At 48.9% G+C, this 14,919-nt stretch overlaps 1 protein-coding gene across 1 annotated transcript in view; it reads right to left on the bottom strand.

Moving 5' to 3' along the window:
- Window positions 1-14,919, bottom strand: part of STK32B (serine/threonine kinase 32B) — a 53,667-nt gene that overhangs the window by 22,768 nt on the left and 15,980 nt on the right. Inside the window, exon 4 of the mRNA XM_060247285.1 lies at window positions 5,054-5,091. Within this exon, the coding sequence (XP_060103268.1) occupies window positions 5,054-5,091 (38 nt within the window). The remainder of the gene's footprint in view (window positions 1-5,053; window positions 5,092-14,919) is intronic.

Below are 14,919 nucleotides of genomic sequence, written 5' to 3'. Positions count from 1 at the left end.
ATTGGACCCCCATGCCTTGATCTACTGGTGTCACTTGCATTTACTGTCGTAAAGTCTATGCTCTGATCCCCCCACCTAATGTCCAGTTCATGTTTGGCTAACCAGCCGACTTCCAGGACTACATCGAAGGAGGCGAAGGGGGCAATCACAAACAATTCAACGTCCCAGTGGTCTTCTATGCCCACTGGTACTGCCCGCGTTTGTTCCACGCAGGGATCCCCTTTCATTACGGATCCATTCATCTGTTCGAATTGGATGGGATGGGGCAAGGGGATTCGTGAGAGGCCAAGAGCTTCCACTAATTTGGGAGTAATTATCTCCCTCGTACACCTGGAGTCTATTAGAGCTCTCACATGTACAAATCTCTTAAGTCTCAGGTTTAACAAAGTCAATGGCACAAAAACTAAAGATCCGGTTATTCTCACCCTCAGTAATGCTTTTAGATCCACGACCTGCTGCTCGGCACTTTTCAGTGCAGGTCGTCCTCGTTTTCCGCCGGCTCCTTCTCCCACGATATTTCACTCAACTCATCCAAGATGATGGTTGGTGTCGTGGTGCTCTCTTTCGCTGACTCTCTTGCGCACGCCGGGGCCTTCCTGGGTGCTGCTGCGATGGGCTTCAGAGTCAGGGGGGGCCTTGAGGTCTCTCTGGGCAGTTCACCGCTAGGTGATTCGGGTCCCCACATCGGTAGCACCTGTGTGCCGGAGGAATTTTGGTGGTTCCCCCCGCTTGTGGGGCCTTCCTCACCTCGGTCTTTGCTCCTGACCGAGACTCATGTCCCTCCTTTCCCCCTTGCTGCTGCTGCCATTGCAGGGCCACCAGCTTCATGTTGGTTTCAACTTCCCCCGCCAGCTGCACCCACCCCACCAACGTGGTGGGGCGCGCTTGCTGGAGGGCCCGATCCAACAATCTAACATTCAGACCCCTCTGGAACTGCCCTATTTTCATCAGCTCATTCCAACCCTGGACCTTAGCCGAGTTGGCTCTAAAGTCGGCGGCATACTCGCGCACCGACTTTGACCCCTGCTGCATGTCCCGCAAAGCAGTTAAAGCTCGAGTCTCTTGCAGCGGGTCCTCATATTGCGTCAGCAGGGCTTGCTCCGGGCTTCTAGTCTCCTATAGGTTCACGTACCATCTTTTGGCGGCCCGTTTGAGCTTGGACCCCAGGTAGTCCACCCGGCTAAATTTATCTGAGAACATGTTCCCCCAATAGTACATGTAACTATTGGCCTGGATGGAAAAGTATTCCAGTTCCTCGGGGTCCCCATCGAAGGTCGCATCTAGCTCCCTTCTCCTTCTGTAGTCTCAGGGCCCTGAGGCCGTCAGTGACAGGGCCGGCACCCCCAGCAGCGCAGGAGGCTGCTGGGCTTGTGCTGGTGGAGCCGGTGCTGCTGGCTGAGCAGGGAGCTGGGGGCCAGTGGTGGTCTAACCCCCCGGAACCCCGGTAATCCTCTCGGGTTCCCCGGTCTCAGCAGGCAATGGATCTGCCTTTGCATCTCTTGGGCCATGAAGGCTGCGTTAGCCTGGATCTCATCCCGTAAGCCCCTCACCATTGTAGCCATCTCTCCCCTCACCGTCTCGAGGATATCTGGCTCACTGGGCCCTCAACCTCCGTCCTTGCCCTTGGAGTCGGAACCACCCGGCCCTCCATCGCCATCATCGGGTTGGGGCTCCCTCCGGTCCTCATCCTCCTCGGGTAGGTTGTTCTCCCGCTCACCTCCCAGGGCTCCGCCGCTTCTTCCTCCACGAGTGTGCCTTGTCAGGATGGCGTCTTGTTGAGCTGGGGCTTCTTCCATCAGAGTGGTTAAAGTTCGTGGCTCCCACTTCCATGGGGTGATGAAAAGTTGTTGTATGTGCAGAGGGGCCCCACGCCCCACTACTCTCCTCGTGTCCAAGACGTGCCATGGGGGGGATCCGCACCTCTATCCTGTCTTCCATCCCTCTCTCCAGTGGATTAAAAGGTTCACTGTTATCTGAAACTCCCTCAGTCATTCGGTTTGAAAGTTGCCAGATCAGTTGAACTTTAAAGCGGATCAATTTCAAATTGTCAAGCATAGGAGTTTCAAAAGATCCAAACAATGTTTAGAAACAAAGTATTGGTTTATTGATAATCCATGTTACTTATCCAAGGACCATATTGAAAGTGATACATTGTATTGTATAGCAGCTGGATTTAAGCAGTACATCAAAGGAATACTAAAGATTGCTAGGAATTCTAACATAGGAGTGTGAAGTGCTACATTCACAGGTTCAGTTATCTTTTGTGGTTAATAACATCCTGAGTCCCAGGCTGAGGCCTGGGAATCTGTCTCGAGAGGCGCTATCTTCAAAGCTGGCATTCCTGCATTTGTTACAAGAGGTGCAAACTAGAAAACGGGTTACATGGCTTTGATATGCACCAGCAAAGAGCAAGGATAAACAATACAGTTCTATACTAACAAGAATACAAATGCTTGACACCGACAAGGAAGTGTTGGTAGAAGGGTGAAGGTGGTGGGGACTTTAGGGTGAAGTGACCATGAACAGAGAGCTCCAGAATAAGCTAAGGGAGAAAAAGGAAACTGAGAGAAGGACTGACCTCTAAAGAAGATTACATGAGGATTACTAGGTACTGCAGATCAACCATCAGAGAGGCCAAAGCTCAGTATGAGCTGGGTCTGGCTAGAAGGTCTCACTATATGAAAAATTTCTTCAGATATATGAGAAGCAAACATAAAGTAAAGGAGGCAACTGGTCCACTACTGGGAGTAAAAGGAGAAACTCTGACAGAGGACAGGGAAAAAGCAGACAGGCTTAATGACTTTTTTACCTTGGTTTTCTCCCTGAAGAAGAATTTGAGCCCATCTAGAGTTGGTAGAAGACTTAACAGAACACCTGAGAGGCTTATTGACATGGACAGAGAAACTGTGAAGAAGTAGATATTGGATTTATATCCCGCCCTCCACTCCGAAGAGTCTCAGAGCTGCTCACAATCTCCTTTCCCTTCCTCCCCCACAACAGACACCCTGTGAGGTTGGTGGGGCTGAGAGAGCTATGACAGCAGCTGCCCTTTCAAGGACAACCTCTGCCAGAGCTATGGCTGACCCTAGGCCATTCCAGCAGGTGCAAGTGGAGGAGTGGGGAATCAAACCCAGTTCTCCCAGATAAGAGTCCACACACTTAACTACTACACCAAACTGGCTCTCCAGTTTGGAGAGGCACCTGGCTGCACTGGATAAGTATGAATCCTCTGCGCCAGACCGTGTGCACCCGAGGGTGCTCAAAGAACTTTCTAAAAAACTAGCAGAGCCTTTGTCCATCATCTTCAAGACCTCCTGGAGGATTGGGAATGTCCCACAAGATTGGAAGAGAGCAAACGTTATCCCAATCTTTAAGAAAGGGAAGAAGGATGAGCCGGGAAACTACAGGCCAGTTAGTCTGACTTCTGTTGCTGGAAAGTTATTTGAGCAGATTTTAAGGGGGTTGATTTGTGAGCATCTGAAGGATAACTTGATGAAGTCAGCAATTTGAGGAAGTCAGCATGGATTTGTCCCCAACAGGTCTTCCCAGACCAACCTGGTTTTGTTCTTTAATCGAATAACAAGCTTACTGGATTGTGGGAACACTGTTGATGTGGTTTACCTGGATTTCAGTAAAGCTTTTGATAAGGTTCTCCATTACATTCTCATGGGCAAACTGGAAGACTGTGGACTGGACTATAGGGCAGTTTGGTGGATAGGAAAATTGTACCCAAAGAGTGGTTGTCAATGGAGTTTTGTCAGATTGGAAAGAGGTGTCCAGTGGGGTGCCACGGGGCTCAGTTTTAGGTCCAGTTCTTTTCAACAATTTTATCAATGATCTGGATGAATGGGTGGAAGGACTGCTCATAAAATTTGCTGATGATACCAAACTGGGGGGAGTAGCACCCAGGAGGATAGAATAATAGAATCATAGAGTTGGCAGGGACCTCTAGAGTCATCTAGTCCAATCCCCTGCACTCACAAATACCTTCCTCTAAATTCACAGGATCCTCATAGCTGTCAGTACTCCAGTAGCACACAGCATTCCAGGTGTGGCCTGACCAAGGCAGTATACAGCGGAGCTATGACCTCCTGTTATTTTGATGCTATAGCCCTTTTGATACAACCCAGGGTTGAATTTGCGTTTTTTGCCACAGCATCACACTGACTGCTCATATTTAGTTTACAGTCCACTAGTACCTCAAGATCTCTTTCACACACACTACTTCTCAAAAGTGCATCCCCCATCCAGTATTTGTGTTTCACATTTTTGTGGTCCAGATGTAAAATTTTGCACTTATCTTTGTTGAATTGCATCTTGTTCACACCCGCCCACTTCTCCAGATTATCCAGATCTTGTTGGATTTTAACTCTGGAGACCAAGTCCTATGAAGAAAAGTTGAAGGAGCTGGGTATGTTTAGCCTGGAGTGGAGGCAACTGAGAGGTGATATGATCACTATCTTCAACTACTTGAAGGGCTGTCATCTAGAGTACAGTGTGGAACCGTTTTCTGTTGCCCCAGATGGTTGGACCAGAACCAGTGGGTTGAAATTGCATCAGAGGAGTTTCCAGCTAAACATTAAGACGAACTTCCTGGCAGAGCAGTTCCTCAGTGGAACAGACTTCCTTAGGAAGTGATGGGCTCTCCTTCTTTAGAAGTTTTTAAAGAGAGACCAGATAGCCATCTGACAGCAATGCTGATTCTGTGAATTAGGCAGATCATGAGAAGGAGGGCAGGAAGGGTTGCATCAGTGCTTAGTTCTTGTGGCCCTTTCTTACATGCTTAGGAAAATGCTGATCACCACTTTGGGGTCTGTCAGCAATTTTTCTCCAGAGGTCCTGGAGGGTTTTTGCCATCTTCTGGGCATGGAGCAGGAGTCACTAGGGATGTGTGTGTGTGGGGGGGGGGGGGCGGGGAAGGTATTTGTGAAGTTCATGCACTGTGCATGGGGTTGGACTAGATGACCCTGGAGGTATCTTCCAACTCTATGATTCTATGTCTTCTTTAAAAAATTACAATGCCATTCTTACAGAAGATTCTTTACCAACTCACCATGCTCATCCAGTAGTATGTTGTCAGGTTTGATATCTCTGCAAAATAAAGAATGAAAATATATTATGTGGCATTCTGAATAGCCGATGCTTGGAGAAGTGTGTATTCATCTTTAATCAAAAAGCTAAGAATGTAGGGGTGGTAAATTCCTGGAGATTTGGGGGAGGGGTGGAAGAAGACTGGGGAATGTATAATTCCTTCATCTAGCACTATGTATTGGCTTCTGGACTGGGTTACCAGGCCACAGCTGGTAATTTCAGGGAGGAAAATGGGGGTGGGGCCTGGCAATTTCACACTCTCCATGTAACTATGATCACATTATGTGGCTCTCTGTCATCCCAGTAAAGCCATCGTGGATACTGATAGCAAACAGTGTGAACTCACCTCAACCATGAACGCACCATGGAGCATTGTTACGTTTGCCAACCTCCAGGAGACATGTGGAGATCTCCCACTCTTACAATTGACCTCCAAATGACCAAGATCAGTCCCCCTGCTGAAGCCCCCCCCCCCAAATGCCACCATCCCCAGGCTGCACCCCCAGTATCTCATGGTATCTCCCCACATGTTCCCCAGAGGGTGCTTAGATCAGGAACACAAAACTTGTAATTGATCCCAGGGCCGAGGGAGGCAAGACTGAAAACAATGTGAGAAAGAGCCTTCTCCATTGCTGCCCTCACTGGTGGAACCAATTGCCTGAGGAGGTCAGAGCCTTGTGGGACCTTGCCCAGTTTCACAAGGCTTGCAAGACAATATTATTTCAGTTAGCTTTTAACTGAATGCTGACCACCACCACCAAGACGCTAGATCCAACAGATGTTTAAGATCATTGAATGCCATCTTAAACATGTATTGAAACTAGCACCAAATTATTTTTAAACTGTTTATGCTTCTAATGTATATGTTTTTATTGTAAGCTATGTGTTATGAGCTGCCCTGAGTCTGCTTTGGTGGGGAGGATGGGATATACATCATAACAAACAAACAAACATTTCCCAACCCAGAGCTGGCAAACCTAACCATTACACTTTCTGGCATGCTGTCTCCAAACCTTGTCCCTGACATGGAGCCCAGTTCTGTTCAAATAATTCCTGGCATGTATTCCCAGTTAATGGACTTCCAATAGCAGGGGATATGTGTTTATAGGCAAGAGCAGGATCTTTTCATTAAGGGAAAGTCTGGTGTGGAATTCTTCCCTTGAGAGACTTACAAGACTAGTTTCCTCATTAACAATGCAATCCTAAATAGAATTATTCCCTTTTATTGACTTCAATGTGTTCATAAGGATCCCACTCTATTTAGGGTGGCAATTATCCCCCTTATTTATTATTGTATATCATCTCCTTCCTCCAAGAAGCTCAGAATACTGGACATGCCCCCATACCCCAACCACACCCTGTAGGTTAAGTTTCAGTGGCAAAACTTTTCAATGTCTTGGGCACTACCTTTATGCAATAAGGAACTTATTTCATCTTTTGGTATGGTTTCACACAGTTTTATATTGGGGTTTTATTTCGATTACACATAGTACTTCTGCTTTCTGTTCCTGCAAGCTACTCTGGACAGTGCCAGTCTTGGAGACCCCAGTTCCTGCAGCTCCTTGCTGCCACTTCTGCTTGTCCCCACCCCCCACCCCAATTTCCACTTGGAAGGAGAATACAGGAAGTCCTCAACTTGCATTCCAAAAGTTTGTAAGACAAGTGTTGTTAATTTTGAACACATTGCCCCATAAATAGAGGATGGTTAGGTTCTCAGGTTAGCCAACACAAGCCTATTGAACCCAGAACATAGCCGAAATATGTTTACAATGAGAAACAGAGGAAAGCAGTTCTGCTGTAATACCATGAAACAATTAAACAAGACAGACAGCAGAATAACTACGGAACAATAAACCCTTTTGTCTTTTCTTTGAATGCTGGTGCTGCCTTGGGCAGCACACAATTCAGTCATGATGCCACCATGTGTCAACAGGCACATGAGGCGTGGCATCAATTTAATAATTGGCATTACAGAGGTGCACTTCTGTGTGCATCAGGAGATGCCTGCAGTTCAAAAGAGGAAAACGGAGGAAACAAAGGGCTAAGCTGTTTGGATAATATGAGATCTCAGAGTAGGGCAAACCAGGTTTTTGAGTGGAACAGAGCATAGTTGCAGGAGGCAGGCAGCAGATTGGAGGGGGTACCAATAGAAGGGCAGAATATTGTTAACTGTTTGGCTAATGAATTATGATTTTTTTTTTTTGCTGTGAAGTTTGCATCCCAATGGCACAAATGACACAAATCTGACTGCTGGGCAACACCTGCCCTACACACAGTAAGTTCCTGGAAGAAAGAAAGGATTTCCACCAGAGTGTCTGACTGCACAGGCACTGGACTCAGGGGGCAGCCAGGGACTGCCAAGGCAGCACTGTGTGGTCAACGCCCCTCCCCCTGTCCCTCACCTCCACCTCCCAGTCTGTGGCGGCTGCAACAACATGGTCAGAGAGGGAAGCAGGAAGCAGCACAAAGGCCTGAAGCAGTTCCTACAGCTCCTTGCTGCCACTTCTGCTGCTTTTGCCATAGCAGGAGAGAGTGCAGCAGTAACCAAGGCGGCACAGCAGTCAGCACAGGCCCCCACCAGGACCCACAGCCGATACCACCAGTGGCTCTAAGAGTCCATCCGTTCAGGAGGTGGAATATAAATGTGGCTTTTCAGCTGAGAAAAAAAGATGGAGAGAAAGAACTTTCTCTCCTTCTCCTACTATATTATTATTATCATTATGATTATGATCATTTTTATGATTAGATATTTACATTGGATGAATCACCTATCCCAGCTAGCGCCAGGCTCAGGGCAATGTACAACACACACACACACACATATCAAATCAGTTGTGTTAAAAAATTACAAACCCTGATGGAGTCTTTAAAGTGCTCTTATTCAGTCATTACATCACATCAGGGGTGGGGGAAAAAGTTGCCAGCACGGCAGCTGTTGCTGTCCTTATGCAAAGGCTTGGCGGGACATCTCTGCCTTACAGGCCCTGCGGAATTGTAAAAGATCCCACAGGGCCCTGATGTCTTCTGGCAGAGCATTCCATCAAGTCGGGGCCAGGATTGAAAAAGTCTTGGTCCTTGTTGAGGACAACCGGACCTCTTTTGGGCCAGGGATCACCAGCAGATTTTGACCAGTGGAGTGTAATGCCCTTCCAGGGACATAGTGGAGGAAACGGTCCCATAGATACATCAGTCCCAGACCGCTCAAGGTCATAACCAAAACCTTGAATCTAATCTGGTACTCACCCAGCAACCAGTGTAGCTGGCACAGCACAGGCAGAACATGTGCTGTCCGTGATGTTCTTGTCAGGACTTGCGCTGCTGCATTCTGGACCCATTGGAGCTGCCGGTTGTGAACTTGGGGGCACTCAATTAAGTTGGTGGGCAATACATTCAAATGAACAAAGGGGAAAAAACTCTTTAACCAACACATTATTAAATTGTGAAATTCTTTGTCAGTGGATGTGACCCTGAGCTTAGATGGCTTTAAAGAGGGATTTGGCAGATTCATGGGGTAGAAGTCCATCAGTGGCTACTAGCCATAGTGACTAAAGGAATCCTCCAAATTCAGGGGCATCCTGGTGCTCTTCCTACCAGTAAGAGGTGTGGGCCTATTTGTTGGCCTTCCAAGGCAACTCATTGGCAGGGCAACTCATTCTGTTCTTACTTTTCTGTGGTTATCAGCAATTACATAAAGGGCGTTTTCGCACTTACCTTAAGCCGGAGCGACGTCCCTCTTCACCGCGCAGCATCTGCACAGTTTTCGCACTAATTGCTGCGGAGCACCTGGAAGAGTCGCAAAGTCCCGCGGGGCTCAGGGGAGCCCAGGTTGTGCGCTGAGCTAGAGAAGACCTGAGGCGACGGCTGGACTAACCAAGAGCTCATAAGAAGATCCTTGCCTCCCCTCCCACCCACCTCCCCCCCCCCCCCAGGGTTGCCAGGCTATAGACGTCCGAGCAGTTGAACCAAACCCGAGGCGACTACCACCTGCACTTACATTCCAACATCAGTGGGACTACGCTAACATCGTGATATCACTGGCACCTGCACCTTAATACCAGTGGGACTATTCTAACATCTTGATACCATCAGCACCTGCTGCATCGTCGGGACTAATTCTGTAAATGTTACCAATGAAGAACATTCATGGGCAGTGTGCAATAAGCCCCCAACAGACTATCTGGACTCACACCCCACAGATGAACGAAAGCTAGCCCACTAATAGAACCAAATATTATTACTGTTAATTAATTATTGATTAATTCATCAATCAATTAGTGACCAAATTAATATCTTTATATAAAAAATTTTTTTTTTCCCTTAACTTATTAATTAGGACGGGATGGGAGGGATTTTTATTAATAAGTTTAGGAACCAATGAACTTATAAAAATTTAAACTAATTGACTGTAAGGTGGATTGGGAGGGCTAATTAAATTAATTAATTTAAGATTCAAGTAGTGGGTTATTAGCCGGGAATCGGAGGGGCTAGTGAGGAGGGTAACTGAAACTGCAGGTGGAGACAAATCGGGGAAGTGACGCCGGTGATTTTATCTTGGGCTGCTACAGATGCTCGGCCAAGGGATTCCAGTGCTCCTGGGGAGGGGAAGATATGACGGTGGGAATAGACAGAAATATAATGGAAGGAGACAGAGACAAAACAGTGCTCGGCCACCTTCCAGTCTACTTCCCATCCCAACGGTGGCAGGTAGTGGGACCAAGAGGAAATGCCCGCCTCTGTCATTGGTGTTATGTAATGCCAGGTCCATAAACAATAAGACCGCGACTCTTAGGGAGTTTCTGCTATGGCAGAATATGGACCTGGCTTGCGTGACCGAGACCTGGGTGAGGGACGGGGAGACAGTAGCTCTCTCCCAGATGTCCCCCCCGGGATACTCGGTCTTTCACCAATCACGGACCAGCGGGCGGGGGGGGGAGGCGTAGCGTTACTCATACGGGAGGATTACTCCTTTCGGGCCCTCCCGGACCCAAAGATCGATGGGGTTGAATGCGCCGGTCTGATGTGGGATGTTGGAGAGGGGTTGGCGGTCTGGCTGGTGTACCGTCCGCCCAACGCACCAGCTAACGCCTTACCATCACTATTGGAGGCAGTGGCGGGCTGGGCGTTGGAGTACCCGAGGTTTATGGTCTTGGGCGACTTCAATGTCCATGCCGACGACACGGCCTCCACTCAGGCGATGGACCTAGTGTCGACCATGGCGACACTGGGACTCTCTCAATTTGTCACGACTCCCACACACCAGGCCGGGCACACATTAGACCTGATCTTTGCATCTGGGATTCTGGTGAACGATATCGCCGTAGAAGCGGTACCATGGTCGGATCACCTGGCCCTTAAGGCCCGTATGGGGGCGCTGCCCCAACCCTGTATGGGCGGAGAGCCTATTTTGGCTCGCCCTCGGGGCTTGATGGACCCGGAACGGTTCCAAACAGCCCTGAGGGATCCCTGGCCCACTGGCAATTCCCTCGATGACCTGGTGGAGATCTGGCAGGACCAGCTGTCCAGGGCTATCGACGAAATTGCACCTCAGCGTCCTCTACGCCCTCGTACGAAGCTGGCGCCATGGTATACCTTGGAGCTGCGCCGGCTGAAACAAGGGCTCAGACGACTAGAGAGGCAATGGAGGCATACTCGGGACGAAGCAACGAGAACATCCTACAGAACGTTTATGAAGTCTTACGAGATGGCAGTCAAGGCTGCAAAGAAAGATTACTTTGCAACCAAGATTGCATCTGCAAATTCGCGCCCAGCACAATTATTTAGAGTAATTGGGGATCTTATAACGCTGCCACAAGGCAAACCAAACGTTAGGGAATTAGAAATAGGCTGTGAGGCATTTGCGAAATACTTTGCAGATAAAATCTCGTTGCTCCGCCAAGACCTGCCTACCACTTTGGATACAGTGAGTGAAATTGAGGCACCGTGCCTGTCTTCGGGTTTAGTGCTGGACCACTTCGACTCGCTTAGCCTGGAGGAAGTCGACAGAATCCTTTCTGCTGCTCGCCCGACAACATGCGATCTGGACCCTTGCCCCTCTTGGCTGATTAAATCTTGCCAGGGGGAGCTTAGTTGTCCTTTACGGGACATCATAAACAGGTCCCTCTCAGAGGGGCAGTTTCCAACACCTCTGAAAGAGGCTTTGGTCCGCCCTCTCTTGAAAAAAGCTACAGCAGACCCGGCCGAATTGGCGAACTACCGGCCGGTGTCTAACTTACCGTTTTTAGGTAAAATTATTGAGAGGGCCGTGGCGTCGCAGCTTCAGAGGTTTCTGGATGACGCTTCTGTCTTAGACCCATGTCAGTCTGGTTTCCGGCCGGGCCATGGGACGGAGACGGTTTTGGTCGCCTTGGTAGATGACATCCAACGGCAACTGGATCGAGGCGGCGTTGCGGTGCTGATGCTATTAGATTTGTCGGCTGCATTCGATACAGTCGACCATCAGCTACTGACGCGCCGCCTCGCCGACATTGGGGTTGAGGGGTCGGCCTTGCAATGGCTTTCCTCCTTTCTCCTAGGTCGGGGACAGAGGGTGGCTATCGGGAGTGAACAGTCCCGGAGGCGCACACTGGACTGTGGGGTGCCCCAGGGAGCAGTGCTCTCCCCGATGTTGTTCAACATCTATATGCGCCCCCTCGCCCAGATTGCCCGGCGGTTTGGGCTGGGTTGCCATCAATATGCGGATGACACCCAGCTCTATCTACTAATGGACGGCTGGCCCGACCCCGCACCAGGGAATCTCGACCGGGCCTTACAGGCTGTTGAGACATGGCTCAGGCTGAGTGGGCTGAAGCTGAACCCAGCAAAGACAGAGGTCCTTTGCGTGGGTCGCGGCGCTCTGGGAAGGGAAATAGCTCTCCCGGTCTTCGATGGCGCGCCATTGAAAGCAGCGCGCCAGGTAAAGAGCCTGGGTGTTTTACTGGAGCCTTCACTATCGATGGAGGCCCAGATAGCAGCCACTGCCAAGTCAGCATTCTTCCATCTGAAGCGGGCAAGGCAGTTGGCCCCTTTCCTTGAGCGCCGGGACCTCGCAACAGTGATCCATGCAACGGTCACCTCAAGATTGGACTACTGTAATGCCCTCTACTTGGGGCTACCTTTGTGCCGGACTCGAAGACTGCAGTTAGTGCAGAATGCGGCGGCCAGGCTGTTGTTGGGACTCCCAAAACGGGAACATATACAGCCGAGGCTACGTGAACTGCACTGGCTGCCGATCATATACCGGGTCCAGTACAAAGTGTTGGTCATTACCTTTAAAGCCTTATATGGCCGAGGACCTACCTACCTGAGGGACCGTCTCTCCCCGTATGAACCCCAGAGGGCACTGAGATCAGTTGGGAAAAATCTAATGACCATCCCCGGGCCGAGGGAGACTAAATATCAGAATACTAGGGTACGGGCATTTTCAGTCGCGGCCCCTACCCTATGGAACCGACTCCCCGAGGAGGTGCGGGCCCTGCGGAACCTTGACCAGTTCCGCAGGGCCTGCGAGACCGCCCTTTTTAAACTTGCATACCTGGACTGTTAAGAAGATCGGCAATTAAGCACCCGCCAATGCGGTTAAGACCACACCGCTGAATAACTGCACTTACTGGATTGTTTTAATGTTATTAAGTTAATGTTACTGTTTTATATTGTTAAATGTAAAAGTTTTAACCATTATATGTTTTTATGAAATGTTGTTAACCGCCCTGAGCCTGCCGAGGTGGGGAGGGCGGGATAGAAATAAAATTTATTATTATTATTATTATTATTTTGCGGCGCAAATGTAAACCGCCAAAAACCGGTTTACATTTGCGCCGCAAAAGCTGTGGGACTTTGCGGCTCTTCCAGGTGCTCCGCAGCAATTAGTGCGAAAACCCTGCAGACGCTGCGCGGTGAAGAGGGACGTCGCTCCGGCTTAAGGTAAGTGCGAAAACGCCCTTAGAAAAAGAGTCCTAAGTGTCCTTTTAAAAAGAGTCCGTCACAAGGGCTGTGATCAGAGGAGCACTTTGATCTGAAGTCATGGCTGTTCCCCTCCAGGTTTAAAGTGCATGAATAGATAGTGACATCTGCCCCTTGTTCCCCAGTCATTGACACCTGGTTCTGACCCACCTTCAAAGCGAAGTTATTGGGCACCAATAAAAGTCAGGCCCTTATGGATGTGAGTGCTTTCAACCTGTGTTTCTGGATGTCTGAACTCCCCTATTGTGAACTGAAGTCGGTTGGGAAGTGTGGACATTCCTTTCCATTCCCCCCTCCCTTTTGATCAGGTAGGGACATGCACATAAGCTATAACTGCCCTTGGTCATCAATCACTGCTTGTGCATTTATTATTTACAATTTACAGACATCTCTCTCTCTCTCTTATGGGAGCTTTTCAAAACTGTATTTGCTTTAAGAAAACCTCCAAGGCACAGTTTCAAAAACATTCTCCCCATGCTGAACTACATATCCCAGCAGCCTTCTCCAGCAATCCCACTGACCACCAGCCACTGGCTGTCAAGTCGATGGATTCAAGAATGAGTCAAAGCTGATACTAAGTTCCCATTTATTGATAACTGGTACTCTGGCGCAAGCCTCTAGCTTGCTAAGAATGAAACCAATACAGTGATACATGGGTTTTAAGGTACACTTCAAAACATTCCTACAGGGGGGGGGGGGTTTACAGGAGGAAACATTCACACACAACAACTAGATACTTCCTCAGACGATAGCTAGCAAATGCTCTTGAATTGTTATGCAAGGCTTCCTCCCACCTCAGGCCCTGAGAAGGCGCCGGCTAGTTCCTTCACCCCAGTTACAAATCAAAATAAGAAAAGGGGGGAAGGGGAGCAACTAAGTGGATCCATTAAGATTTTAACAGGGCCTATTGCTTAGGCCATGATCCCCCAGTCTTAAGTCGTTATTAGTCGATCTTGACATACTGCCCCCCTTAAGCTGACCCTCTCGGCCTCTGAGGGTGTTTAGATAGAAATTTCTTGATCAGGTCAGGGGCTGGCACATCTTTCTCTGCTATCCACTCATTTTCACTAGGAGGGAAATTAGATAATACAGCTTCCCATGTTTAAGCTTTGAGTCCAAGATTTCCTGGATCTCATGGTGACTCTGGCTCCCTATCTGGATAGGTTGGGGTGCTTCCGGCCGAGGATGCCAAGGGCAACAACCAGGGTCTTTCCGAAGAAGACTGCAATGAAAGACAGGGTGCACTTTACTAAACATCTTTGGCAACTCCAGTTCTACTGTAACTTTATTTATCACCCTCTTGATTTTAAAAGGATCCAGGTATTTGTAAGCCAACTTTTTGGATGGTTGAGTGAGGGGAAGGTTTTTTGTAGATACAAACACTGAGTCTCCTACTTTGAAATCCCAGGCAGGGACATGGCTTTTGTCATATTGCTTTTTGTAAGCTTCTTTGGCTACTTCCAGGTTCTCCTGTATTTCCTTCCAACTCTTCGTCAGTGTGCACCACCACTGATCAAAAGGGCTCCCCTCTTTCTTTACTTCCCCCCCTGGTAGTAGCGGGAGGGGCTTTCCCTCATACCCACTCATGGTCTGAAAGGGGGAGGCTTTGGTGGAGCTGTGGACACTGTTGTTATAGCAGTACTCTGCAAAGGGCAATAGATCCACCCAGTTGGATTATTGATGGTTTATATAGCACTTTAAGTACTGCTCTAGAAGCCCGTTCACATGCTCAGTCTGTCCGTCTGTCTGTGGGTGGTAGGCGGAACTCAACCCCTGCTCCATGCCCATCAGTCTACAGAACTCCCGCCAGAAGTTGGCAACGAATTGCAGGCTGCGGTCACTAATCACCTTGTCGGGGATTGAGTGTAG

Source organism: Heteronotia binoei, chromosome 9 (genome assembly GCF_032191835.1).
Source record: "Heteronotia binoei isolate CCM8104 ecotype False Entrance Well chromosome 9, APGP_CSIRO_Hbin_v1, whole genome shotgun sequence".
Lineage (NCBI taxonomy): Eukaryota > Metazoa > Chordata > Lepidosauria > Squamata > Gekkonidae > Heteronotia > Heteronotia binoei.
This window is presented reverse-complemented; position numbering and strand designations above follow the sequence as displayed.